At 48.9% G+C, this 26310-nt stretch overlaps 1 protein-coding gene across 1 annotated transcript in view; it reads right to left on the bottom strand.

Moving 5' to 3' along the window:
* Positions 1-24860, bottom strand: part of LOC135998732 (protein CEPU-1) — a 285825-nt gene extending 260965 nt beyond the window's left edge. Inside the window, exon 1 of the mRNA XM_065651898.1 lies at positions 24701-24860. Within this exon, the coding sequence (XP_065507970.1) occupies positions 24701-24776 (76 nt within the window). The 5' untranslated portion in view covers positions 24777-24860. The remainder of the gene's footprint in view (positions 1-24700) is intronic.
* Positions 24861-26310: the final 1450 nt, after the last annotated feature.

The following is a 26310-nucleotide window of genomic DNA, read 5'->3' as shown; positions in this document are numbered from 1 at the left end:
CATTTTATATACCATAATTTCCTCATTAAGCCTAAATTAAATGCATATTTCAGAGCCTACGAGTAAGAGCAAACTGTTCAGTCTTACGCTTTATTAAACAACAACAACAACAAAAAATCTTCATGTGGAAAGAGCCTCGGTGCCAAACCACAGCCCTGCTGTTGGGGCCGAGCTATTCCCAACCCGACAGTAACGGGCGCGTCAAGATGTGCGGTGCTGGCAGAGAGGACCTGCACTGCGGAGGGAAACCGAACAGCGCCCGCCTGACAAATTAGTTTACTCATTAAGTTAAGAAGCCTATTTTGCTCGACTTCTACAAATCAGAGCGCTTAGCAGTCAGGAAACTTCCAGGGAAGGGATGCGGCCAGCGCGGTTGCAGTGGTGAAGGGCTGCAGGTTTAGCAAGCGAGCAGCAGCACCGAGGAGGGACACATCCCTGTCATTTAGATCGGGGACAAGGTGCCATCAATGATGCACAGTGGCGTGGAAGAGCATCCCCACGCCAAAAAATAGCAGGTGATGCTGGGGATCAGGGTGAGGTGCTCACCAGCTCCATGCCCATCACCAGAACCAACAAGCTATCAACCATCTCTCCTTCTGCTCTTGCAACCTTACAATGCAATAATGACACCACAAATAAAATCAAGATGTATTTAAAAAGGTCTCCTGCTGCCTCTCAGTTTGCAGTTGATGGGCTCTGGGACACAGACTTTGCAAAGAGCTTTCCTGGGTGCAGAGGTGGAGAAGGAGTGGGAGATAAAACTTGGGTGGAAGGAATATGACATGAATTGAGAGCAAGAGTCACAGCAGAGGAGGGATCGAAGAGGGGAAGACAATAAAACCCAGGGAGGCAGACAGAGATTAATGAGTGTTTCCCAAATATGATAATCTCTGGACATCAACACATTAAATTTAATACCCTCGTGGGCTACTGAGAAGGACCACATCTCTCTACCCTGTGCATGGAGGAAAGAGGTCCTGGCACCACCAACCCACCCCGTGGCACATCTGCCTGAGCTTTTGTGCACGCAGGAGATGTTGTTCCATCACAGCGCAGCTCCGGGTCTCTCCGTTTGTGCCTCTTCTGCAGCGGCACTTCCAGCTGACAGCAGCCGGGCGCTGGTGACATGTCCCTGAGGACACAACAGCCTGTTTGGGAAGACGTCTGTCAAGGAGACCTCAGGCGTCCCTGCCACCGTGTCGGCACGCTGCTGCGCACGCACGGCCCCGCCGCCGCCTCCGGAGATGCCAAATTGCATCTTTTGTGCGTGGGTACCCGGGCGTTCGCCTCCCGGGCTCCATCCAGACACTGAGCAGCTGGGGGGAGGCTCAGCCCCAAAATCCCCGTGTTTAACATCAACCCAAGGCACAAGCATGCTGGGGGTTGCTGCAGGGTTTAACTCTGACTGGTTGGTGCCAGCATTTTGCACAAGCAAAGCATCTGCGGTTGTGATTTCTCAGGCACTACCGGAGGGGCAAATCCCACCCTAGTTCTCACCCTAGACTTGAAGGCAGTAGAGCTGTTTTCCTAAAATATTCCAGACCGGGTTTAGTTTTGCAATGCTGGAGTTTGTTGGGTGTCTCTTGGCACCTTCCAGCCACTCTGCACCGTCCCCCTGTGCGCATCCAAGCCCTGCACAAACCACGCTTGAGCTGCCACAGCCTGGCGCTGCCTGCTTTAAAAAAGCTACCACAAAACCCATGGGGAAGAGGGCTCCATCCCGCTATCTCCACAGAAACCACTGGAGCAGATGGATCTGCTCCAGCAACCACCAGCACACCCTGACACAACCCCTTGGCTTGAAACTGTGTCTATTTTGCAGGTCTTGTCTCTGCCCGAGGCTGCTCCAAGACAGACCCGTTGTTTCAAAGTCAGTTTGGTCCCTGTCAGCTCCCCACCAAAATTTGTGGGCTGCGCAGAATTGCTTTATTGACATTTGAAGGTCTTGGCCAACCCAGCCCCACATATCTTTATTACGGAGGATGGGATTCGCTTTGCCCAAGTCTGCTGCCTTAAAGTTCAGAGCTTGGGAAGGTGCAGGGAAAAGCCTGAGACTGGGATCTGCCTAGTAAAGATGGACTGCAGGCTTTAAGGGGGAAGGTAATTTGGGCGAGAGTGGCGATGAAATTATAGAATTCACAATCCGATGGGAAGAAAGCCGCGGAATAAGGATAACGGACTTCAAAAGCTAGATTTCAACAAATTCAGGGAGCTGGTAGATGGGGTCTCCGGGGAAAATAATGGAAGTCACAAAGAAGGGGAGAGCTGGCAGTTACTGAAAGAGACTGTATTACATGCATAATAGCGGGCTATCCCCTGCAAAGGGAAGATAGGAAGTGTAGTAAAAGGCTGCTATGGCTGAATCAGGAGCCATTCAATGACCTAGAAGTAAAGATGGAACCATAGGAAAAAAAAAAAAATAGGGAAGCAAGGGCTCATAATTAGGGATGGGTTTAATAGAATGGCAATAGCATACAGGGATAAAGTCAGCAGCACTAACATGCAAAACAAGTTTCAATTAGCGAGGGACACGAAAAGAGGACAAAAAGGCTCTTGGATGCACTCAAGGGAAGGGGAAAAGGAAGGTTATGTCCATCACCAAGCACGAGAGGAAAGCACGTGGCAGAAATCTTGTTTGTATCTGTATAAAGGCAGGTATATGGTGAGCAGACAGCTCCAAAATACATGTTAACAGGGAGATGGGAGCAAAGAGGGTTAAAAAAAAATATATAAGCTGGCAGAGACTGAAGAAAGGTCTCCTGAGAGTGCTGAAAATTTGAGCAGAATCATCCCTGAGCCACCAGCGCTGCTCTTCGGGAGCTCGTGGAGGCCAGCAGATAGGGCAAGAAATCTTCATATCTTTAAGAAAAAAACAGCCAGGAGCTGTAGGCAATCAGTTCAACTTCAATCACCGGGAAGATACTAAAACAAACGATGAAACTATCACAGCTTGTAAGTCCCGGGAATTTAATAAAGTGAGAAAAAAAACCACCCACCCCACAACCACCACCAACATGAGTTTGTCAAGAACAGATCATGTCAAACCAACCTAATTTCCGCCTTGACAGGATAACTAGGCTCGGTGGATAAGAGGAAAGTTGTAGACATGATATACCTTGACTTTAATAAGGCTTTCTGATGCGGGTCCCACGCGGCACCCTCCAAGGAAAGTTGCGGAAACAGGGTCTGGCTGTAATCGCTGGGGCAGAGGGGAGGAGGGATAACAGCCTGTTGACAAAGCGCTCTCAAAGAGCGCTTATCTATTATTTACGACCAAGCTAGGAGGGCAACCTGCAGCGGGATTCCTCCGGGGCATGTCCCCAGCCTCTCTCTCTCCAACATTTGCATTTAACAGCTTGCACAATGGATCCAGGAGCACACTTATTAGAATTTGGAGAAGATGCCCAGCTAAGAGGAGAGGGGCTGGATGGGTTCCGAGGGTAGGACCAGAATCGCAAACGGCCTCCGGAACCGAGCAATAGGAAATCCAATATGAACAAGCATGATGTGATACACTTAGGGAGAAAAAAAAAAAAAATCAAATGCATGTATAAAAAGGAGGAAAAACAATTAGGGAACCACATGCAGAAGAGGACTGGGTGCTACAGCAGACCACAAACTATGAAGGAACCTATCAGGCTACAAAAGATGGCAAATCCTACGTTAACATGAGCATTGTAAGAAGGACAAAGGAGAATTACTTTGCTCCACTTGGTTTAATTCAAGGTCTCAGCTGCAGTACTTCATCCTAATCTGGACATCACGCTTTCAGAAAGGTAAAGCTTAAGCTGCTGTTGCTTAACATGTTAGGACTGACCTGCTGACCTGTGCTAACCACATCACCTTCCTCCGCAGCACATCTGGCTCCATCGAACCTGCAGCTGGAGGTTCCCTTTCTCTTCAGATCAATCTGAATGGCATTTGCCACAGTGCGGGACACACCTCTCTAACTGATGCGATGCAATTAATTGCACATCCAAGCCATGGACAAGGGCAGGTGAGTCCATGGAATAGCAATGAAGTTGGTGAGAGATGCAGACAACTCTAGAGAAAGATGAAAGATGCTGGGGTTTGCTTTGTCACTAAAAGAAAAGACATGACAGCACTCTTCCCATACATAAATACCATATGAAGGAAGCAGTGAATAATTATTTGTCACATCCCTTCCAAGAGGGAGAAGAAAACAGCCTAATTAGCTGCAGGGAAAATTTTGGGTTGGTATCATAGAATACCAAGTTGGATGAGACCACAACGATCATCTGGTCCACCCTTTCTTGGTATTTGGAATAAGTTCCTCTCAGGCTCATTAAACCCTTGCAGAAGGTCTCTAGGAAGCTATACCACGTCCATCACCACCAAGCAGCTCGGTTACCCATGAAGGATGCCCCACGTGTGCCCAACTCCATTCCAAGGCTACATGAGTCGGGATCCCACCTATCCCTGCTGTTTTGTAACCTCCCTGCCGAGGTTATTCAGCAGCAGACTAAGACACAGTGAGCTTTCAGGTTTCACAAACATGTCGCAGCAGCATAACAACAGCCCAGACCACAAAATCACTGTTAAATGACCTCTGTACAAGTAATCTCTGCAACGTCAATGAGATCCGTCTGCGAGCACCTGCTCACCAGTGGGAACAAGGGCTCCACTGTCCAAGACGGCGTGACCCCACAAATCACAGCGAACCACACTCAGCACTTTTATTCTTTATTGTCGCAGTTCAGACAGCTCCATTATTTATCCAGATTACTTATTCATGTTCTATTTCCAGGGACAACCCGCTTCGCTGGATAGAGTTATCACAGTCTCTCCTCTCTGCTCACCCCCAGCTCCTGTTCCCCTTTACATGGTATTTGGACACAGTGCTACCACAGTTCATGTAATAATGTTGGCTTTGACTGGAGAGGCATCCCATCCATCTCAGCCCATCAAGGGTGACCATCCTGCTACTCGTTTGTCCCCTCTCTCGCACCAGTCAAGGGTTTTAACAAGGGGAGGACTGAAAAGGCTCAGCCAAAAATGACAGCTCAGTCTCACACCGACTGACAGAAACACTGAGAATTTCCCGAGGCAACTCAATTAGACCAGGTTTTCTGGCCATCTTTAGAAACTGAAGCTAAACCAATTCAGGCAAATATCACTCCTACCTGGAGAGACAGCAAGGGCCAGTCATTAAGAGCAGGGTGGCTGCTGGCTTGAATTCAACAGAGAAATCCAACATATTAATATTTCCATACCCCCCAGCACCACGGTGTTTCAATCACCCTCATTTCCAAGGCTGCGCCTCGGAGCACAGATGGACTTTTATCCGTTTTGCAAAGATTTGAAGGCCGAAAGGTTATCGTGGTGGGTAAGTACCTGTCTCCAAGCTGACTTAGATCACACCATTTGCCCCAAGGTGAGCGAGACCCCGGGTCAGAGCTTTGGACACAGTCCCACCTCCCAGACAAGCCCCCATCACCCAACATGAACAGGATCAGTTGCTCCTGAAGCCAACCAGATCCATGAAACCTGTTCTCCTTCCCCTGGGGAGCTCAGCTTCCCTATTAGAAGTGCTGACATATTCAAGAAAGTGTTCAGAGAAGGAAAACTTTTTCTAAGAGCAAAACACGTCATTGCCAGAACTTGTGTTTGCTCCTCTGCCAAGCCCTGTGAGGATCTGGCACCTCCAGGTTCCATCGTCATCAGCTCAAAGCCACATCTGCAACATCTGTCCTCTCCATCATACCTCCTCCCTATGGAATATGCAATTTCCCCAAGACCACACTGAGGTGAAAGGGAAAAAAAAGGCAAAAAAACTCTCAAAACAAATGAATTCCCTTAACAAAATGCTTTAATTCTTGTTAAGCAAAGGCAGGGCTCTCCAAGGAGCGATTACAAGCAGAGCAGCAGCCTAACCAGGCTCCAGACAGCACTCCAGGTGCACATTTCGGGCTGTCGGACCGCACTTCACGAGGTTTGCACCCTATTGCAAGGGGTGCTGAGCACCTCCGAGCATGCACGGCAGATTTTAGGTTGCTGCTGTCTTCAATAAGAACTGAAAATACTAAATACCCGAGTCAGAAGCACTCTCAATATAAAATACCAGATGCAACAGTTTTTAGCGGCTTCTTCAGTATTTCACCATTGTTCTCAAAAATAAATAAAGCAAAAGCACCAAATGCAATTGACCCTGCATGTCTATCTCTCCTCTCTGGCTTACCATACACATCCTCACAGACACGACCCATGCACATCACAGAACACCTACCAAACACATCAACATCACCACCAAGGCATTTTGTGACCTACAAGCAGACACTTGATTTCCAGGTCACTTGAAAAGAGAGCTAAAACAAGCGTAAAGTCCCAAGAAATCACATGCTGAGCGCATAAAAACTCCCAGCTCCAACCTCCAGCCTCTTCTCTGAGCCGTCCTTTGAGGTACAGAACAGCAGCAGGGGCTGAGAGATGCTCTAATCAGTGTATCTAATTTCAAACGGTGTAAGGACCATGTTATGCCTTGGGATAAACGTGAAAGGTTGGCATTGAAGTAAAAGAGAGGTACACGCTTCAGAAGCTGGAATTCGGCCTCCAAAAACGGGGAGGGGCGGGGGGGGGAAATCACTAAAACTAAAATATTAAAGTGCATTTAAAAACATAATAAGGCAGATTAGCAATCAAACAGAATGGCTTGCCGGGGGACAGATAAGTGCAGAGGATTCTAGGGACAGATACCTCTACTGAAAGAAGGCCAAAAAGGCCTTGTTTAGTGTAAAAAATGACTTCTGATCCAAAATACAGCATGGAAATTCATTTTTTTTCTCATGCATTTTCCATGAGACAACAAGCCCAATCAGCCTTGTTTTAAGCAGAAGTGCTGAAGCTCCCACCTGGAGTGTTTTGCACAGGGAAGGACGGGAAATTGCCCAGTGACTCAGTAGCATGATGGGAGCAACATCCCCATCCCTCTCACAGATATTCAAAGCACTTTTGACTCATTCAGAAAATTATTTGACCCAGACTCGTTCCAAAACTTTCTGAACTATGACTGAATTTTGCCTGGTTTAGGGTAGAAAATAAGACGGCATCTCTTCTCATCCTAGACCTCAGAAGTTTGCATGATAACCATCTTATAAAGAAAGGGTAGATGGCTTATGTCCAGTCCAAATTTCATAGGTACTAAGTCGAAATATGGCTCAGGACTATTCAATCCCTCAAGTCTCTGTACAACTCGTGGGACGCGTCCATCACCAAACCCCTTTAAGGTGTCAAAACCAGTGTGTGAACATCCATGAGGTTCTCACCATAACCAGCACACCGGGGCTCGGCGGTCCAAGGAGATGGGGTGGGAGGTGTTTGTCCAAGGGTCCCGTCCACAAAGGGGAGAAGAATGACCCCTCCTGTGCTAACAACCACCAGGATCCCAGTTGCATTTTCCCAGCTCAGGCGGAATGGTTTTTCCTGGTGGATCTCCAGCTGATCCCCCACCTCCCCATCGCTCTTTCATGTTCAGGCATTGCTTGGCTCCCTCAGAACACAGGGATGCTCAAGCCTTGTTACTTCGGCTGGGGTCAGGGAGACTGAAAACATAAGTGTATAATCCTTTCACAAGTTAATTAAAGTACCCATCCGTCCTTCATTCAAACCATTAGCCACGGGTTTTTACAATTAATTATTTGGAACCAAATCAAACAAACAAGCAGAAGACGACACCGAAAGAAGAGAGAAAGCAAAGCAGAGGGAGGGCATTAGCAAAGCTCCTCAGTGCCTCCCAAAACAAGCCAGGAACCTGTTTTAGCCAGCACAGGGGTGTGCTGGAGGTGGAGGCCCTGGTTTAAGCTTGGATTTTATCTCAAGCTGCTTCTGTGACCTTGGCAAAACCTCTTTGTCCCTCCTTGCTTTACTGCCAGCCCCTCACGCCACGACCCGTGGCCGTGCGCCGTGCCCAGCGCATCCTCCCTTTGCTCCCGGCAGATCCCTGAACCGCAGATGAACTCCAAATAAATCATTTACAAACTGTGACGGCTCTTGGGTGAGGTCTTGGTGGGCTGGGGGCATTTGGGTGGACAGGAGCCAGTGCTCCCAGCACCAACTTACCCCACAAAAAGCATCTGCAAGATCTCAGCCAAGAACAGAGCGGAGGAGCCTTTCCAGTGCACGGACAGCCCGGGAAGGGCTCCTGAATATTGCAAGGAGGGCAAGCAGCTCTGGGTCCCCAGCTGAAGCTCTTTGGCCTAATTTATCTCTTTTCCACCATCTCTCTCCTTTTTCAAGGCTTCATTTCAGCACAGGTGTGTGAGGGGAGAAGGGGAGGTGGGGAACAGGGAATCATCCTTCCTTTTTTTCCCTTTTTTTTCCCCTTGCATTTCCTTCTCTCTCATTCACTCTCACAGCTACACTCTGTCTCTTATCCCCAACCTCCCTCTCCTCCATGCCCTCCCTACTCCCCATCAAGACAAGGTTTAATGTCTTCCCATCTCTTCCCTCTTCCCGGGTAAATTGCAGCGAGCCTGCCGGCCGCTCGGGTAGAACACACTGTTTTATATGCGCCATAAAAGGAGAGAACTCTGTAAACAATATTATTTTTAATAAAATCCCAGGCTTTGGCAGGCCAGCTGCTTTTGTGTCTGTCTTAATTTAATCAGACGATCAGCTCTCTCAAGCAGCAAGAGAGAATGAAAAGCATTAGCAAGGAATCAAGGAACTGGTGAGGAAGAGACATGATTTCCATCAAGTGCTTTCTGGCCCAGTGTGTTGCTATGTGAGCGGGACCAAGTTTTCAGGAAACAGATTCCCAGCCTGGCTCGTATGAAAACAACTTTGTCAAGGCGCAGGAAGGACACGAGCACATCTAGGCATACAACACTCATCCTATAGTGCTATATATAACAGCATCCATCAGCAAGCTGTCCACAGCCACAACCCAAACCATGCTGGCATGATATGTCAAGATTAAAAACCAAATCAAAATGATGATAGTATGAAGGATGAAGTATTAAATTCTGGAAATACATCCCCGAAAGCCCAACCCAGGCTGTGGCAGGGGCGATGCCTTCTCCAAGGAGCGGCGGGGAGGGGATGACATTGGCGGCTGGACCGCGGGGAGGGCAGCCCCGAGCAGCCCCCGACGCGCAGCATCGCGAGCGGCAGCTGGGTTTGAAAGGTGTCACTTCCAGACAGCCAAAACCTGGCAGGAGCGGCTCATTTCGTGGCACTTCTGCTCTCCAAGACCGAGCAGCAGCCAGCGAGCATCTGCCGCGCGCAGATGACTCCCATTCTCTTGCACCAAGCCCTTGCAAGAGGCTTCGCTGCTGTCAGCAGCCTCAAAACTCGCCCACCATGTCCTCTGAGTCTAAACCATTGCAGATGTGATCCCTGCCTCCTCCTCCTAGCTTTTAAAAATTATTTTCCAATGTTTTTCTGCAGCTAGAGCAGCCTGGAGAAGAAACCAGGATTCCCCCAGCTTGGGAGCAACCAAGGTTCCCTCTGCTTCCACTCAAAGCCACAGATCTTCCAGAACACAGATCCTCACAAATATGAAATAATAATCACTCATTACAGAGGCAAAGTAAACAAATGAACTGATATTTACTTGTTTACCCATTTACAAAAAATGTTAATCACTTAGTATGTATTTTTAAGATATTAAACTGTGCTAAGGCGCAGCCATAAATATCACCGGTAAAGCAAATATGGTGCTCGGCACTGCAAAGGAATTAAAATTAGTATTTAATTACAAGAAATCGCTCCAAGTTCTTTTACTACCATTAATCACTTTCAATTATGAATGTAATTATAAGTCATCTTTTCTCTTTGGGTGGTCGCTGCTGGGACCTGAATCGGTGACCCTGTGCTCCAGAAGAGAGCACCTCACTTTGCTCGCCAAATGACAACTCTGTGCTAACGAGACCGATCAATTAGTGCCTTTACGGAGCTCCTAAGTGCCAAGGGCATGCAAACAGGGAGAGGGTGAGAAGGAAGGCTGAGTTACTTCACCCCTTTGCTTGCACCAATTTTTACACCATTCACCCATCAGCAGCGTGAGAGCAGAATCGGGGCTACCGAGATAGATAAAATGATGGGAAAAAAATATTCCGTCCTCAAATCATTAAAGAACGAGATGATAATGTTATCTCTTGCTACAAGGCAAATCGAAGCCTAGAGAGTTCCTTCCTTGCGACATGAAGCTTTTTGACGGGGACACGTGGCAGTTTGAATCCATAAAGCCAGAAGAAGAGCATGTTAGAGGGCACAGCCAAAAATTGTTCCCTCCAGCCCTTGGCTCTACTGTCCCCCCAGTCCTCACCTTCTCTTGGGCAGGGTGTTATGAGCTGAATTGGCTCACTGGTTCAGGCTGAAGGAGTTTGGGACAGCGGAGCTCAAGTCCTGACCGCAGGCAGTCAATGGAAATAAATCCATGCATCAGGTTGGATGGAGGCTGCTGCTGGCAGCGCGTCTCCAACCTGGGACACCAGTGCCCTGATAACCATGAGATTCACCCCCAAGCCCATTCAGCCTCACAGCCTGCTTCTGGCACCGCACAGTACCGAACACGACCAAAACACAGAAGACAATGCAGAAAAATCAAAAGGAAATGTTCCCTTTTGGATCCCTTGGTACTTCTGCACGGGGAATGTGATTAGACTGTCCTTATCTTGGTGGGAACAGTTGTTAGCAATAATGAAATCATCCAGTCTTTTTTCTTTTTGAAATCCAGCCACATCCTTTGGCTCCAGGAAATCAGGGCAGTGACATGTGCTGTTTTCATAAAAAGCCACAAGACAAACATACTTCATTGCAATAAATTCCCTTCCCTCAAGTGAAGAGCGGAGGAGAGAAATTTCAAGGACGAGAAAAGTTTCAGCCAAAAGAAGGGGCTGAGCTGAACTTCTGCCCATCTGACACTCCAAGAAGTTGGCTTTTGACAATCTGAAGAAGGTTGGATGATGATGACACTTTTGCTTTCTTCTCTCTCTCCACACTTGCTCCTTCTGCCTCATTTCCCGTGGTGGTAATTAGAATCGCCCGTTGAATTTCCACACTGATGCGGAGTCCAAAAGGACTCCCTGCCGGGAAAGCCCAGCCTCTGGAGGATGGCCACTCCTCTCCCCATGTCGGCCAAGAGTCCAGAGAGGACTCAAGCCAAAAAGCTCCACGTTTTTCTCCCAAGGGAGACCCGCAGCCAGCTTCAAGTCGGGAATACGCGTGCTTGGTTGTACATCTCGCCAAACCTTGTGCTTCATCCCCACCTCATCCCCCCTCAGCTCTTCCGCCACTTGCTTTCAGATCCAGACCAAGACCCAAATTCCCTGCTGGGTGCTCCTCACGTCAAGCATCCCCAAGGACATCCCAAAAAGCGCGTTACCACCCGGGCAGACGACACATATTGCGACTTTGCACCCAAATTAACCAGGCGCCGTCCCCCTGCGCCGTGCTGAGCTGCCTCCTAATTAGCAACATGCATTTCACCATCCTCCCAGTATTTGGCTGAGTCTCCCCTTCCCTCTGCTCCTCACTCATTCTGTTCACTGAACTAATTGCTGAGTGCCTGCACCCTGGGTGTCTGCTGCTGTTGGAGAAGATTAGTATTTTTACAGAGGGGGAAAAAAAAGATTAAGAAAAAAAGATTGTGTTTTTTTAAAGCAGATGAAAGGAGAGCCCAAGGAGATGTGCATTTGACTCTCAAACACGCTCCTTCAAGTCTCCCTCAGCAGTACTTAAAGGCGTTTCCAAAGCAAGACTTTATGAATGCTAAATGAACCCGGCGCCTTGTTCCCCTGCCACAAGAAAGGAAAAAAACTTATCTTTTATATACAATATTTCCTTTATGGCTGACACTGTGCATCATGCATTGCTACTACCCGACGTAAACGCTGACCTTCACAAAGTCACAGGCTGGACCGGTGACACCGCTGGGCAGGGGTTGAGGATCACGGCTGGATTGCACGTATCGTGTCACCTGCTGCTTTCCAGAAAGGACAAGGTGAGAAGAAGCCAAATGGGGACAAGTTGAAAGCCTTGCTTTCAATCGCTGTGATATTGGGTGACCTGGCCAAGCCTGGGATGTTGATTGAGAAGTATCAGCCTCACTTTCTCAGGATGCTGCTCAGTCAAGAGGGATGCAGGTTGAGCAGGGAAAGGATGAACCAAGGGGGAAAACAGTAGCAGCAAAGCCAACCAGAAAGTCAAGGGAGAAAACCACACTACTGCTCATCCAGCCCTGCAAACCATCTGTATCACCGTCTCTGCCTTACTGAGGGATGCCAGCAGGGTCCTCATTTGAGTGCCCAGCACCCAAACTCTCCAACTTCAGAAAGGACAAGCAATGAGCACACCGATGCATCGAGCATTCAAGCACCGCTGGCCATCTGGGTCACCGAGTCAAGGCCACCCGACACTCACAAATGGAGCCAACAGCACAAGGCAACACCAAGACTGCACCCCACGCTCGCTGTAAGCCTGATCATGAGCTCTGGCTCACCCTCAGTGAGGATTTTCAGCAGGATTGCTACCTTTCCTTACGTGGGAAATGCGGGAGAAATGCATTTAACTTCCCACAAAACACCCTGGGCAGAAGTTGGTCCACACTTTTAGGAAAACACCCACCCAAAGGAGCTCTTGGGAGATTTAATTAGCTACCGTCTGCGCTGTTTGAGCTTGTTAGGTGCTATATAACTGCTAAATATTATTATTATCTCTGCAGGTACAGCAGTTTGTTAGGGTAATGATAGTGATTGACACTTCCCTGGCATCTTCCATCCCAACCAGATCCCATATTACTCTATTATAAAACACGGTTCTGCCTTGATTCTCCATATGTCTCCAAACTGTCAACAGGATCATAACTGGCTCTGTGCTGCCAAAAGGAATAAAGGCACAAGTGGCTCATGCAAGATTCAGGGGATGTATCAGAAGCTGAGCAAGGACCTGCTCGACTTTGTGCTCAAGAATACAAGTTGCACAGGTATATATATGGTATAAGTAGAGATATATGGGTTATGCTTCAACACCAACGTAGACCAAAGCTGCAAGGGGTGGTCCTATAAGCCACCACAGCACCCAAAAACTTCCTCAGTCCATCCCCGACCCCGCTTCCCACAACCCAACCAGCACTTTGAGAAATATATTCCACGGAGAGCAAAGCAAAGGGGCCATCGAGTGATTAATTGGAGACTATCAGTTTGGGATAGGTCTCTAAATTCTCATTAAGTCAGGTGCTGAGGCATCGCACATTAATCCAGAACACTTCCCCTTCGGCCCAAACAAATAAATAACTCTTGTATAATTTAGGGAGAACTGGGTGGAGCCATCTCTCCCCCTCTCTCTGTCTCTTTCCAACTAACCAGTGAATAAAACATCGCCCGCAAATCTATTAGGCTAATTTTAAATCCTGACAATTTAGCAGCACTTCAGCAAGATAAGAGCCATTTATTAAAAGCCACAGTTCATTAAGCCAAATGCTGCTGGCGTATTTACTCAGAAAAACGGGGCTGGGCTCAGCTCTCACCAAGACCAGAACTCCCCAAAGGAGCAGAAGTGAGCCTGTTTCACCCAAAAAGAGAGAGATCAGCATGAACCTGCACCCACCCCAAACCCATGTGGGGCTGCGGGTGTCTCTCCCAATGGAAGGCGCTGGATGTTGGGGCTGCCTCACCCCATCTTGCTGAGCAATTCATGACTATGAGGCAAGAATCACGGGATGTTCTACAGGTTTATTACCCTGCGCTACGGAAAGTCTCCAGGAGCTCCGTGCATTGCAGCAAACTTCTGCAGAGCTGCGCGCCCCTCCAAAAATGATCAAAATCAGAATCTGGATGGGACGCACATCACTTTGGACATGTTACTATTAATGGCAAGCACAGATTGACTTCAGAAAGGGGACAACTGCTCCCGACACAAGCCAAAAGGCTATTTAAGAAGAGCTGTTGGTTGCCAAAAGCTACCAGATGGCACCCAGAGCTTTCCTTCCCCCAAGCTGCCACCCGACATCTCTGCTAAGTCTCCTCTACCATTGCATAGGCCCCCGAGGGTCTGAGGCTGCGACAGTGACAACGGATGCTTTGGGACACAGGGAAAGGGCTGCAGCAGGAAGGAGAAAGAGGTGGACTGACCCCGTGAGCAGCCCCACTCTCTGGGAACAGAGATTTTTGTTAACATTCACCAGGGATGAGTCTGATGCTCCATCCAAACCAAGATGCTGAGGGGACACAACAACCACAATCCCCTAAAACTGAGCTAGGCATGAGCCAAAGCAAATTTGCCCAACACGGACATGCCAAACACAACCTGGCAGAGCACGCGTGGCCCTCTTGAGCTCCGCACCAGCATCCATGAGCTTATTCCCCTCCGGGAACCACTTGCTGTGTGGTTCCTACCCAAGAGATGGAGCCGGGAGGGAGGGAATTGTGCCAGCATCACTGCGAGGAGCAGGCAGCAGAGGGCAGTGAAGAAATCCCATCTCAGAGACTTTGTGAGCCTAATTCATTCCAGCGGGAGACATCCAAGAGACTTTATCGAGCGCAATTGTCCCACTGCGCCTTTCACCTGCACACACTTGCAAGACAGTCTGGAGTCACTGCAGAGTCTCCCTTTACAGTCAGAGCTGAAAGGAGCATTATAAAGGTGAATTAACATTTTAAAAGAATGTAAAAAACCCAGAACTGTTCTAATGATGATTAATGGGAAGCTATAAGGGAGGCCATGACCTCCTAGTGTCATTAAATGGATTGGCAGGTTTCTGAGCATTAATTATAAATAGCCACAGGAGTTCGAGTGCTTAGCAGAATGATGATAAATCCATGACACAGGCGGGGGACACGAGGAGTCAGGAGCAGAGGGGAACACGTGCCTGGATGTGCACGCACACAGCTCGGTGTGCAAGGAAATACGGCTTTGCACGGGTGTTACGTGCAGAAAAGAGACAGAAAGCAAAAAAAAAAAGTGCAAATGAGCCTTGTCTGAGCACGCTTATGTGTTTGGGTGGATAGAAGGATGGGGAAAGAGCAAGAAATGGGTAAATGATGAATTAGGCCCTGCCAGTCAATCACATTTTCTAAATGTTTTATATCCCAAAAGCTATAAAAGCAATATTCCTTTCTTGCCTTATTGGGGCCATTTCTGTAAGGCAATCACATCTGTTTCCTTGGGGATTTGAGCTGAACTGTGCCTTGGCTTCTTTTTTTTTTTTTTCCCCCTTTTTTTTCCTTCCCTTTATATTTACTCTCTAGCCTGCTACCAAAGAAGGGTCAGAGCATGCATACAAATAGGGAGGAGGATTGAAAAACAAACAACCCCAAACCAGTGGCCAGCGGTGACAAACAGAAAAGAAGTGGCTGCAAACTTCTCCGAATTCCCCAGCCCATTAGCAAAGAAATAGCTGCAATAATCAGGAGCTGCCTAGATTTTGAATCAGTCAGCTCTTAGCGCTAATGTTTCCTTCGCTTTAATGTGCATTATTCCACATTTGCGTTGATATGATGGAGATCTGCTTCCCGGGGCACTGCTCTGCATTACCTTGGATGTGCTGATCCATCCAGCCAGCCTGGGCTTTGCAGCATCCTTCGTGCTGCTCCCGCGAGAGCCCTTGGGGAGATAGTCGTGGATAAAAGCCCAAATCTTGCTCTGAAAACCACGGGGACCCAGAGCCGCAGCCACAAAGTCCCAGTATCCAGCTACAGTGCGTTTCCATTGGGATTGGGATCCAAATTTCCTCCGGCACTTCTGCAAACTGCTGGTTCGGCTTCTGCCCGCTCGATGGGGAAGCAAAAGCATGGGCTAAAATCACCTCCACCGAAATTTAAAATATTCACGTTTCTATTTACATTACCTCGCTGGGCTCTTCCAGGGGGAAGCATTATTTCAACTGATTGGAAAAGAGTGGCAAACGAACAGGTTTCTCCACGCAATTTTCTTCATATCCTATTAGTTGCAATACAATTACAGTGAATACATCAATTTTTAGTCCCAGCAGCTCCTGGAAAGCACCACCTATTAAAAGTTGGCTTATTAATGGAATTATACGTCCAGGATTAATTGGGCCACGTTGGCCATTTCCATTTCTCACTCCACAAGTGCTTTTGTTTGCTTAATAGGCTGAAGTAACTCGAGAATGACACAACTTAGAGCTTTCCCCATTTGCTGTGCACATCGTCAGCGAATTTAATAGCACTTTCCTTTCTGGCGCTGCTCTGGGATCAAACCTGGCACATCCCATTGGGGGAATCCACGCAGCTGGGTGGGGAGGGGGAAAAGGAGCTTTTTGCCTTTGGCAGGGCCAGCAAGGGGGGACTCTGGATTAATTTGAGGCTATAAACCCACCGGGAATTTGCAATAGCAAAAAAAAACCAAGCACCAAAGCCAGCAGGCTAGACGAGAGCCAGGCTACACTGCAATATCATCTCACAAGCGCTTTGAAAGCCTCCAGACTCCCAAAAAGCTTAATTCCCCCCCAAACCAGGCACAGGGGGGTCCCTTCCAGCCATCCCTGGCCCCTGGGAAGCCTCATCAGGTGACAGCTGTGGGACACCAGCCCCATTCCCGGGCATCGTCCCCACGGTTCGAAGCAAGAACTGCTGTCTCCAAGCACAGATATTCCTGTGGCAGCAAAGTCAATGCATGTCGAAGCACGGTAATACAGTATGACTTTTCCCTTTAATGGAATTTTTCTAGCCCACTAGGAAAAAAAAGACTCCATTAGGCATACTACAAAGGCTCCTACTTATTAGTATTTTAGAACAGCGGCGAAAACATTTCTTGAATCTAATTATTGCTGACAAATATGAAAATTGAAATCAAAGTTAAATTTTCAGCTACAGTGCCTCATATGGCAGCAACTCGCCGGCTCCCAACTATTGCATCAACACATTTATTGTGCTGAGAAGGCTGCGGAGATTGGCCCCCCCCACCCCTTCCAGCCCACCCCTCCATCTTCCGAGGCATTAACTCTGACATATTCATCTCAACAGCCATGGAAGTAACTTCATGTTCACCAGGCGCACGCAATCGGAGCGAGGCTTGCAGGGGCTGAAGGAGGAGGGAATAGGGCTTTTTTAATTTCTTTTTTTTTAAATTTATTTTTATTTATTTCTAACTTGGTTCTCCCAACCTGATCTCAAAAAGGAGTCGTTGGGTGATTTTAAATTCCTCGAGACAGGACCTGGAAGGGAGGGGAGAGTGGAGACGGGGGGAATAATAATAAAAAAAAAAGCGCCTTGTCAACATATTTCCTTTCTCCTACATCCCCCCAACATACTGTAAAAATCAATCCCCTTTGTCATTTTGCTCTGCTTGTGTGAATGTTTAATGGCTGTCGAGGGAGATAATGATTGCTGCTAGGAAATTCATTTCAGATTTGCTATTTATAAAGTACTTGGTGCTCAGGTGGGAAATTAACATAAGGAAGGGGGGAAAAAGGGACCGAATCGAGGGGAAAAAAAAAAAAAAGAAAACTGCAGCAGGAGAGGAGGGATGAGATGCTGCAGGGCTGGCTGGGGTGTCCCGAAGAGGATTCACATCTGTCCCCATCTCTCCTGGGCAAAGACTTGCACACGCTGGGGACGGTGACGCTGGGGACACGCGGGTGCTCCCGAGCATCGCCAGCCAAAACTCTCCCACCCCAGACCCTCGGCCCTCCAGATTCCCAGATTCATTACAAACCTCCCTCGAGTCGCCCCATCCATCCCCACAGAGCCCAGCAACCTGTTGCCATGTGGTTTAGATTTTTTTTTTTGAATCCCGAGGGAATTCCCGTCCGTAATACAGCTGGATCCCGTACGGCAACGTGCGCTGCCATTGAGTTGCTAATTCCTTGTCTCAGAAGTTGCTTTTCACTTTCTGATTTTTTCAGTAATAGGCTTGGTATGAATCCCTTAAGCTTCTGAAATAAGCTGAAAACCGCTTTTCTAGCCATTTACATAAACACAAGTGGATCAGAAGGAATAATCATAGTTTATGCATTATTTGGGAGCTTTGGAGCCGGCTGCTAATGTGATGTCAGGTTTTGAAGCCCAAAACGCACAATGGGAAACGTTGATGTGTGGAAAAGCAGTACGGAAGGTAAGCAATAAATAATATAAATTTTTAAATGTTTGTCTTCAATGACAAGGCGGTTTTGGCTTCGTTACCACCCCAGTCTCTAATGGATCTTGCTCCTCGCCAGCCTTGGTCCAGAAAGGGCTTCATTAAGAGAGATGTCACTCATGCTAAATCCAAATTCACCTCTTGCCAACCAGCCCGGCCGCTCTCCCGAGCCTTGGCCCGCTATCAAAAACCCCGGTGCTGCCTTTAGGAATTGACTTTACAACAAAAAAAAGCCTAATGCCGGCACTCTCTGATCTATAAATACCATCTGTCCTGCAAACATGGAATAAAGCTAGAAAACAACCAAACCAACCCAGGAACTTAGTGCTATTCACCACAGAAGTCCTACCAGACGATGGAAAAAATGTAAATGGCCAGAGAATATTACAGTATTAATGAACCTTGCTTCGCTTCAAGTGCTTGTCATGTTTCCAATGAGGCGGGTCAGATTTGGCTTTCAAACCAGTTCTTTAAATCAAGAATGCTGTTTCTGGCAAAATCAAAACATTAGCAGAGGATCTGTTTTGAAGAAATAACAGTAAAAAATGTAACAAGGCTCGAGACTCCAGGCTCTTTTGATACCGCTGGAATGCAGCCTTCGGATCTCTTTTTTTTTTGTTTGAAATCACTTCACAACTTTGTACATAAAGCTTCTGCAAGCTCAGAATCGGAACAAAAATGTTTCAAAAAAAATCAATCCCTGTTTTTCTCAGAATTTGCTTTCACTGGGAATTCGAGGCTGTTCTGTTTTATTCCACTTTGGAATAAATGAAAAAATAAAAATACACTCTGCTTCATTTCTAATATTACACAATTTCCTGTGGCATTTCCTATTTCTTAGCAGCTGTTGTCTCCCACTGCGAGTCACGGGAGGATGTGAAGCGGCCACGTGGGCTGAGCATTTGTAGTTTTACAAGCTCTTAACATGAGGATTTCCCCGCACTCGGCGATGTACAATTCCATAGCAAGACCCCATTTTCAAGGTGAACCCGGGTTAGATAGACCAGACAGGAGAAGAAACACGGCCGGTGTCCTGACGGAGCGTGTGGCCAAGCGAGGAAGGGCAAGGACCACGCAACGAGCCCCAACGGCTGCAGGATGAGCAAAGGACATGAGCTCAGGGAGTAAATCCAACCAGCAGTAATTTATGCAGGTTGAGTTCCCAGGATCTCTTTTTAGCTGCCCCTGATCAGTAAGCGAAGCATGCGGGAGAAGGAGGAAGGAAAAAAAAGGCAGAGGAGAGGATGCCAAGAACCCAACGTTGCCTTTAGTTAGAACAGTCAATGGGACAAGGGGGTCAAAGGGCCAATTAATTTACAACCGCTTGCAGCATTGGACATATTAACTGTGAGAGCATAAAAAATCCATGATATCCTCCTTGGTGGGAGATAAAGGAGCACGGCGAAGGTGGCACTTCTGATTTATTATTAACCAAGAGCAAGGTATGTGCTTCGGGAAGGAGGAAGGAGGTGGTTGGTGCCTCCAAACGTGCTGGGAGATGCACCAGCACCTACAAAAGGGCTCCAGACCCCAGGGGATGCAGCGACAGAGAGCTCATCCTCTGCAAAATTTTCATTCTGCCTAAAAAAGCTGCTAAAGGCATAGAAAGACCCATGCGCAGAGGTGCAGGATGCTGGCCGAAGATGGGAGGCAGCAGTACGGCTTGGATTTCCACTACAAAATCCCCAAAACCTGGCACTTTGCTCATTTTGGCTCCTGTTTGGAACCAAGAGCTCAACTCCAAGTCCAAGCTGCAGCTCCAAGCCTTTGCCGTGAACATCTGAGACGGGTCGTGCTTGGGTCCCGCTGAGTCTAATGGGAGATTTGCCACCACGCATCAAAGGAGCAAAACCAAGCAACACTGAAAAAACATCACATTTACCCTCTTTAAAGCTTTGCTTTAATAAGGCATCCCTTCAAGTAGGGAACAAGCAAAGAAAATTTTGACTTTTCCTGCCACTACTGAAGTTGGGGAAGGAAAGACAGATGCAAAAAAGAGGTTTTTTTCTCATCCCCATGTCCAGAAAGATATTCCCCATGTGGTGCTTGGTGCCCACCTCCACCGTCTGACTGTGATTGCCTGGGGAGCTCTCTCCTTCACCATGGTTTACCACAGCAAACAGCAAGCCCTGCTCTTTAACTTAACCCAGATCTGCCAACTGATCAATTCTTTTCCCCATAGAGGTAAAATAAAATGGGGTGGGGAATCACAAATATGGATATTTTTAAGCAAAAGCAGCAAGAAAAATACATCAGGCAGACACTTTCAATATTGTCTCAAAGCACAAGTCGGGGCTGGCACAAGAGGAAGACAGAAAAACCATAAACCAGGGTTACTATGATGGCCAAAATGCCTACGTGGGCAAGGAAAAACTAGTTTTTGCTGAGCACTAGGACATCCCCAAACTCGCTGCAGCCTCCAGAGCACCCAGCACCACCAAGTCATATAAACAGAGATGGTCCCTACGATGCTTCAGAAATCTAGTTGAACCAGAATAGTATTTTTCCAAGCTCACGGCTACCACCTGATCTCTACTTGTCAAACTCACATTTGTCTCCTCTTGGCCGGCCAACGAGTCCCATCTCAAACACAGGGATGAACCCTTGGCCGTGCAGCCCAGGTCTGCTCTATTGCCTCCTCACATATCCCACTGCAGATAACCACAGCCACCTTCTTAATTCCTGCATTTTAAGGACAGTAAGCAGGTGCACGCCCTAAATCACGCTCCCGATGAAGCAGCAACACCCCATGCACAACAAACCCCACGTGCAACGCTGCACAGAGCACCCGCAGCAAAGCCACCCACCAAACCAACTTCCCAACCCAGCATTTCAGCTGCCATCCCACATTTTTGCACAATGCTTTCAAAAGCATCTTCCCGGTGGCAAAATCTGCCCAGGTTCCTGTTTGCTCTGCTGAGTCTTAAAAATGTGCCAATTAATCCCAGGCAGTGGCCTGATTTTTCCAGAGGTGCTGGGTACCTGCTTACAGCTTCGGTTAAAATCAACAAGAATGACAGATGTTCAGTAACGCTGCAAATCAGGCCATTGAGTAACCAGAGCGCATTCCCCTCCTTTTATGTACTACATATAACTGGGTTATCTAATCATGTAGGTATTGATTATTACTGTTATTACCTATTAAATAGCTATTTTCTGCTGTTGGGGTGAATATCACATTTTATTGACCTGCACAGTAACTATTAACCACCACGAAGCCACATCTAATATTTCCCCTGGGGAACAATAAATCTGGGCATTCACAGAAAGACGTCGATACACATAATTTTACTTATACACATTCATTAGCGCAATTACCTTCTTGCAGGAACTGCCAGAAGGTTTCCCACCCACCTCCGCTGAGAAAAAGTCCTCCCGGGATGCACAACCCCGACCCCTGTTCCCAAATCCTGCCCTTCCTGAGGGGAAGGAGCCGGTCGCTCCTCCCTATCAATGTGTCTCCAAGGCCAGATCCAGCCTTTTTGTCACACACGAGCCTATAGCCCATGTTTAGGATTTATTTTCAACCCAGCCACATCGACAGAGTGAATAATTCCAATGAGGAACGCTCCCGCGTATGATGTTGACACATGCTATTATTTTACATACCTATTTCAGCTTGTGTGCTTATTAGAATAAGGTCTTTATGCTAATTTGTAAATCAAATTCCCATAATTCTTGGCTTACCGATCCTAAAGGCCCAGCTAAATCTTGTATGACCTTTTAGCCTGGTTAATCCCTTCACACACAGCTGAGCAAAGAGTTTCCTTCTCCCTTCCATTCCCAAAGTGCTGGGGTGGGATTTTTGCACAAGTTCCTCCTCTTCCTGAAGAAATCCAGGTGGGTGCAAGTCAGTGAGATCAAGCACACGCCAAGATCATTTCTCTACTTTGAAACACGGAAAGAGGGAAGAGAAAATATTGCTGGGTCCTTAAATATGCTGCTCTTTATAAAAAAAAAATCATACAGAAGAGACAGAGCAAACACAAGCATTCAAGCAAATGCCCCGACCTTGCTCTCTAGTACCAACACCCAGGAGTCAAGAGCTCCCCGGGGAACAGCAGCATCGCTGTGCACAAAACCACGATGGACATTTCGGGGCTCAGAGGGCTCCTTCCCCATGGACACGACACCCAACAGCTCCCATTTCGGGGCCATGTTCCCAAAAAACCCAACAGCGAATCTGCAGAACGTGGAGGACCTACGGATGTTTGCAAAACGCAGATGGTCAAGCACTTACGAATTATCCCACTTCACGCTCCACTTTACTCTCAAGCATCCTCACAAACCACTTTTTCTTATTGTTTGTTTGGCTGTAAATAGGTAAATGACCCGGAGTATTGATAAACTGCTGCAGAGGGCAGCACAGATCTCTTGAGCCATTTGTAGTAGATTTGTGCAAAACATAGTTTTCCTGCATGACAATAATTTTCGCATTTTCAAACACAAGCCAGCTCCACTTTTGTATACCAATCGCGAGAGAAAAGTTAGACATTCAAAAAAAATACTGTGAATATCTAAAGAGTTTATCAGCAGTATGGTGCTACTGCTTCATATTTGGCAACGCATGAAAACCTATATATTACCTTTGGGGCTGAATGACCCCGAATTTCTCAAAACCCTCTTAGAAAGTTTTTGCTAAAAAGCAAGATTATTTTTGCTGCGTGGTTTGGGGTTTTTTCTATATATTTTAATGACTCTTTTAAATACAATTATGCAAAAAAACCCTCCCAGGGGGAATCATTCCCTCCGAGAACTCAGTACAGCACACATCCCCCAGCCCCCCAAAAAAGCCCAAAGTTTTTGGTGCTGAAAGCTGCCCTGTGCAATACTTTCCCGGCAGCCCAGGGCTCTGCCCTGGGTGCCCCCAATGAGGGTGTAATGTAGTTCCCTGCTCCCCCCACCCCAAGCAGTGACTCAGGGACTTCTGACACCCACATCAGCCTTTAACAAGGCATTGGGGTTAGGGGATTTGTGCTTGGGGAAGCAGCACATCCTTCCCCACTGCTCTGCTACTGAGAAGAATAAAAAAACCCCTAAAATAATAATAAAAAAACCTGTTTTCTGATGTGTAAGCTTTGATGGGAGCAGGGAGAGGAAGTATGAGAGAAGACCAGAGGCAGGGAATAAGACTGCAAGGAAGCCAAGTCAGGAGCTAAAAGCAAGAATTAAATAAAAAAATTAATAATTTTTTTTTTAAAAAAAAGGGCACAGATTCTGGGCAGGAGAAGTGAGGAAAGCAAGGGCAGCTGCACCCCCCTCCTGGGAATCCCCAGCCCTCCAGCACCCCATAGAGACAGCAGCCAAGGGGGCCAGAGCTCCCATCCCCAGGAGACCCCCCGGGATGCAGGGATGCAAGGATGCTCCATCCCGAGCAGCACGAGCGGGAAGCAGCAACCCAGGGAGAAAGCGAGCGGGAGGAAGGCGAAGAGGAGCGATGCCTTGGCGTGTGATGTGCATGCTAAGCAGCCCGCGCCGGTCGATATGGCAAGGGTGGCTTTCCGCAAAAGCGGGGTCCCAGTCTGCTCAGGAGAATGAAGTTTGAGGGGCGACGGTGGCTGGGCCATCTCCCCCCGCTCCATTGGTGCACAGCAGCCCCCCACCTGGCTCGGCAGCCCCCTGCCCCACGCAAACAGGGGTCCCGCACCCCCCCGAGCCCTGCTGCAGAGCATGTCTGCTGAAGAGGGGACCAGGCAGGGCTGGTTTGTGTCCCCCAAACCCTGTCCCCAACCCTCAGTGGGCACCGGGGCAGTGCAGAGGTAGCTGGCTCCAGCTGCTGGCTGCTCTCCCATTCCCCAGAACGGGGGTGCATCCACCCCCCGAGGGGTGCATCCACCCCCGCCAGGGGTGCCTGCATCCCCCGCCAAGCCCCGGGTACCAGCGGCACTGGGCGCATCCCGGGCACGGCGCAATGCAGCCCCCGGGCGCATCTTCCCTCCCCAGCCCGGTGCAGGATGCGGCCCCGTGTCCCCCCCGCACCGAGGTAACCCCGCTCCCACAGCCCCTCCAGATGGCTGCGAGGAGACTAACGCGACCTGACAGGCTCGGCGCTCCCGGCCAGATGGGGCTGGCTCCTGCCTCCTCCTTTCCCCCCCTTTTTCCCCTTGCTTTTTGCTCTATTTTTTAAATTTTCTTGCACAACTCCCCCCCTCCAGAAGCACTATCCCCCATGCTCGCCCGGGACAAGGACTTCCCAACTCCCCAGCCCGGCGGGGGCGGGAAGGAGCCGGGGATGCACCGAGTTTTTGGGACGACCTTGCAGACGGGTCCGGCAAATGCAAAGAGGGACCCCGACCCCCAGCCTGTTGGATGCAACGCTCCTGCGGGAACTAAGTTGACATGACAGACTCGTTCGGCACCGGTTCCCCTCCCCAAAAAAACAATCAGCACAGTGGGTGCTGCGCCAGGGGAGAAGTTCCCCCCCCAGCGCGGTGCCCCGGGGGAGGGAGCACGAATTGGGAGATGCCGCCGTCTGGTACCCACGCCCGCACCCCCCGCAACTTCGCAGCGGGCTGGGGACCCTCTCCCAGCGCTGCTCCCGTTCTGGGGGTGCTCCACACCCCCTGAACTCCCCCGGATGATGATGCCGTGGGGCCGAGCACCCCCCGCACGCCCCGGCTGCATCCCCCGCAGCATCCCCTACCTTGGAAGAGGAGGAGAGCGGCCATCCCGGCGAAGATCGCCCAAGAGACGGGGTGCTGCATTTTCGCCTGGGCCATGTTTCTACCGCGGGCTGCGTTTCTCTCTCTCCCCCTCCTTCCCCAATCACTGCCTGGCGGGGAGAGCTTTAAAATCCAGCGTTTCCCGGAGCAAAGCGCAGGAAGAAGGGAGGGGGGGGGGGGAGGAAAAGGAAGGAAAAAAAAAAAATGTACCGCAGGGTGGGGGAGGGGAAAAAACCCCAAAAATAAAAAAAAAAGGGGGAAGGGGGGGAAAGGGGGGTCGGAAGGGGTTGCAAGGTGCGAGGGACAGGCGCTGCCGTGCCCGCCGCTCCGGCCCGCACACGCCGCCCGGCTGCAACACGCCGCCGGCCGCGCAGGCAGCGCAGCCCTCCCCCGCGCCCGCTCATTGGCTGCGGGGGTGTCCCCCCCGGCATCACACCCCCCCCGGCAGCACGACATCCCCGCCATCCCGAGCCCTCCTCGGCATCCCGACCCCCACTCAGCATCCCGAACCGCCCCTCGGCATCCCGACCCCCTACTCGACATCCCAACACCCCCAGCATCCCTACCTTCCCCAGCATCCCGAACCCCCTCGCCATCTCAAAACCCGCTCCGCATCCAAAACCCCCCCGGCATCCTGACGCCCTTGGCATCCCAACACCCCCAGCATCCCAACATCCTCTCAGCATCCTGATCCCCCCTCGGCATCCCAACACCCCCAGCATCCTAATCGCCCCCCCTGGTATCCTGCCAGCACTGCCCTTCCCCACCAGGGAAATGGGGTGACACTACCCCCCGAGGTGACCCCCGCCCTCCCCGGGGTGACCACAGCGGTGCCGTGACTCAGTTTCACCACCTGCGCAATGATGGAAGGGAGACTCCCCCTCCCCGTATCACCCACTGAAATGAAGGGGTGCACCCCCAGCCTCTGCTTTTGGGGGGCTGGTGTCTGTGGGGAGAGCGCCCCAGTGCTGTCCAAACAAACATCATCCTCCTACTGGGCTAATTCCCATATGGGAATTGCTCTAAAAGTAGACTTAATAGTGAATAATTCTTCAATTTGTAGCAGAAACCTACTTTTATTCCAGATCAAGGCTTTTTTTTTTCCCTGTGCCATAGCCACACTCATCTGATTTCTCACACCAAGACCGTCTCCTGCTCTGAGCAGCATTTGGGCCACTTGCACCCTGCTTAGATTTGTACACTCTCCCGTTAATTAAACTTCTTCCCATGTGCCAATTTCTGGTGCCTATTTCACACCAACCAAAGCAAGACAGACCTTTCTTCCAACTCAGGATACCTAAAACCACGACATCTGTCCATACCACAAACTAACATCAAGAGTATGACACCAACATGCCCACACAGAAAAGGTCCTCTAGACTAAAACCTTAAAATTTTTTTCAGCCTTTGTCCAACACACGGAATATTAGAGGCACTGAACCCCGAGACTCCTATTTGACACAATCTAAATAAATAATATCTTGTTAAATATTCATTATTTTCATTAGTGGTAAGTACATCTCATTATGTTACTTGAGGTGACTCACAGCCCTTTAAAACAACATTATAGGCAGAAAAATGACAAAGCAAA

The sequence above is a fragment of the Caloenas nicobarica genome, chromosome 26 (assembly GCF_036013445.1).
Source record: "Caloenas nicobarica isolate bCalNic1 chromosome 26, bCalNic1.hap1, whole genome shotgun sequence".
NCBI lineage: Eukaryota > Metazoa > Chordata > Aves > Columbiformes > Columbidae > Caloenas > Caloenas nicobarica.
The sequence above is the reverse complement of the archived record's forward strand: the minus strand, read 5'-3'. Positions and strand labels throughout refer to the sequence as shown.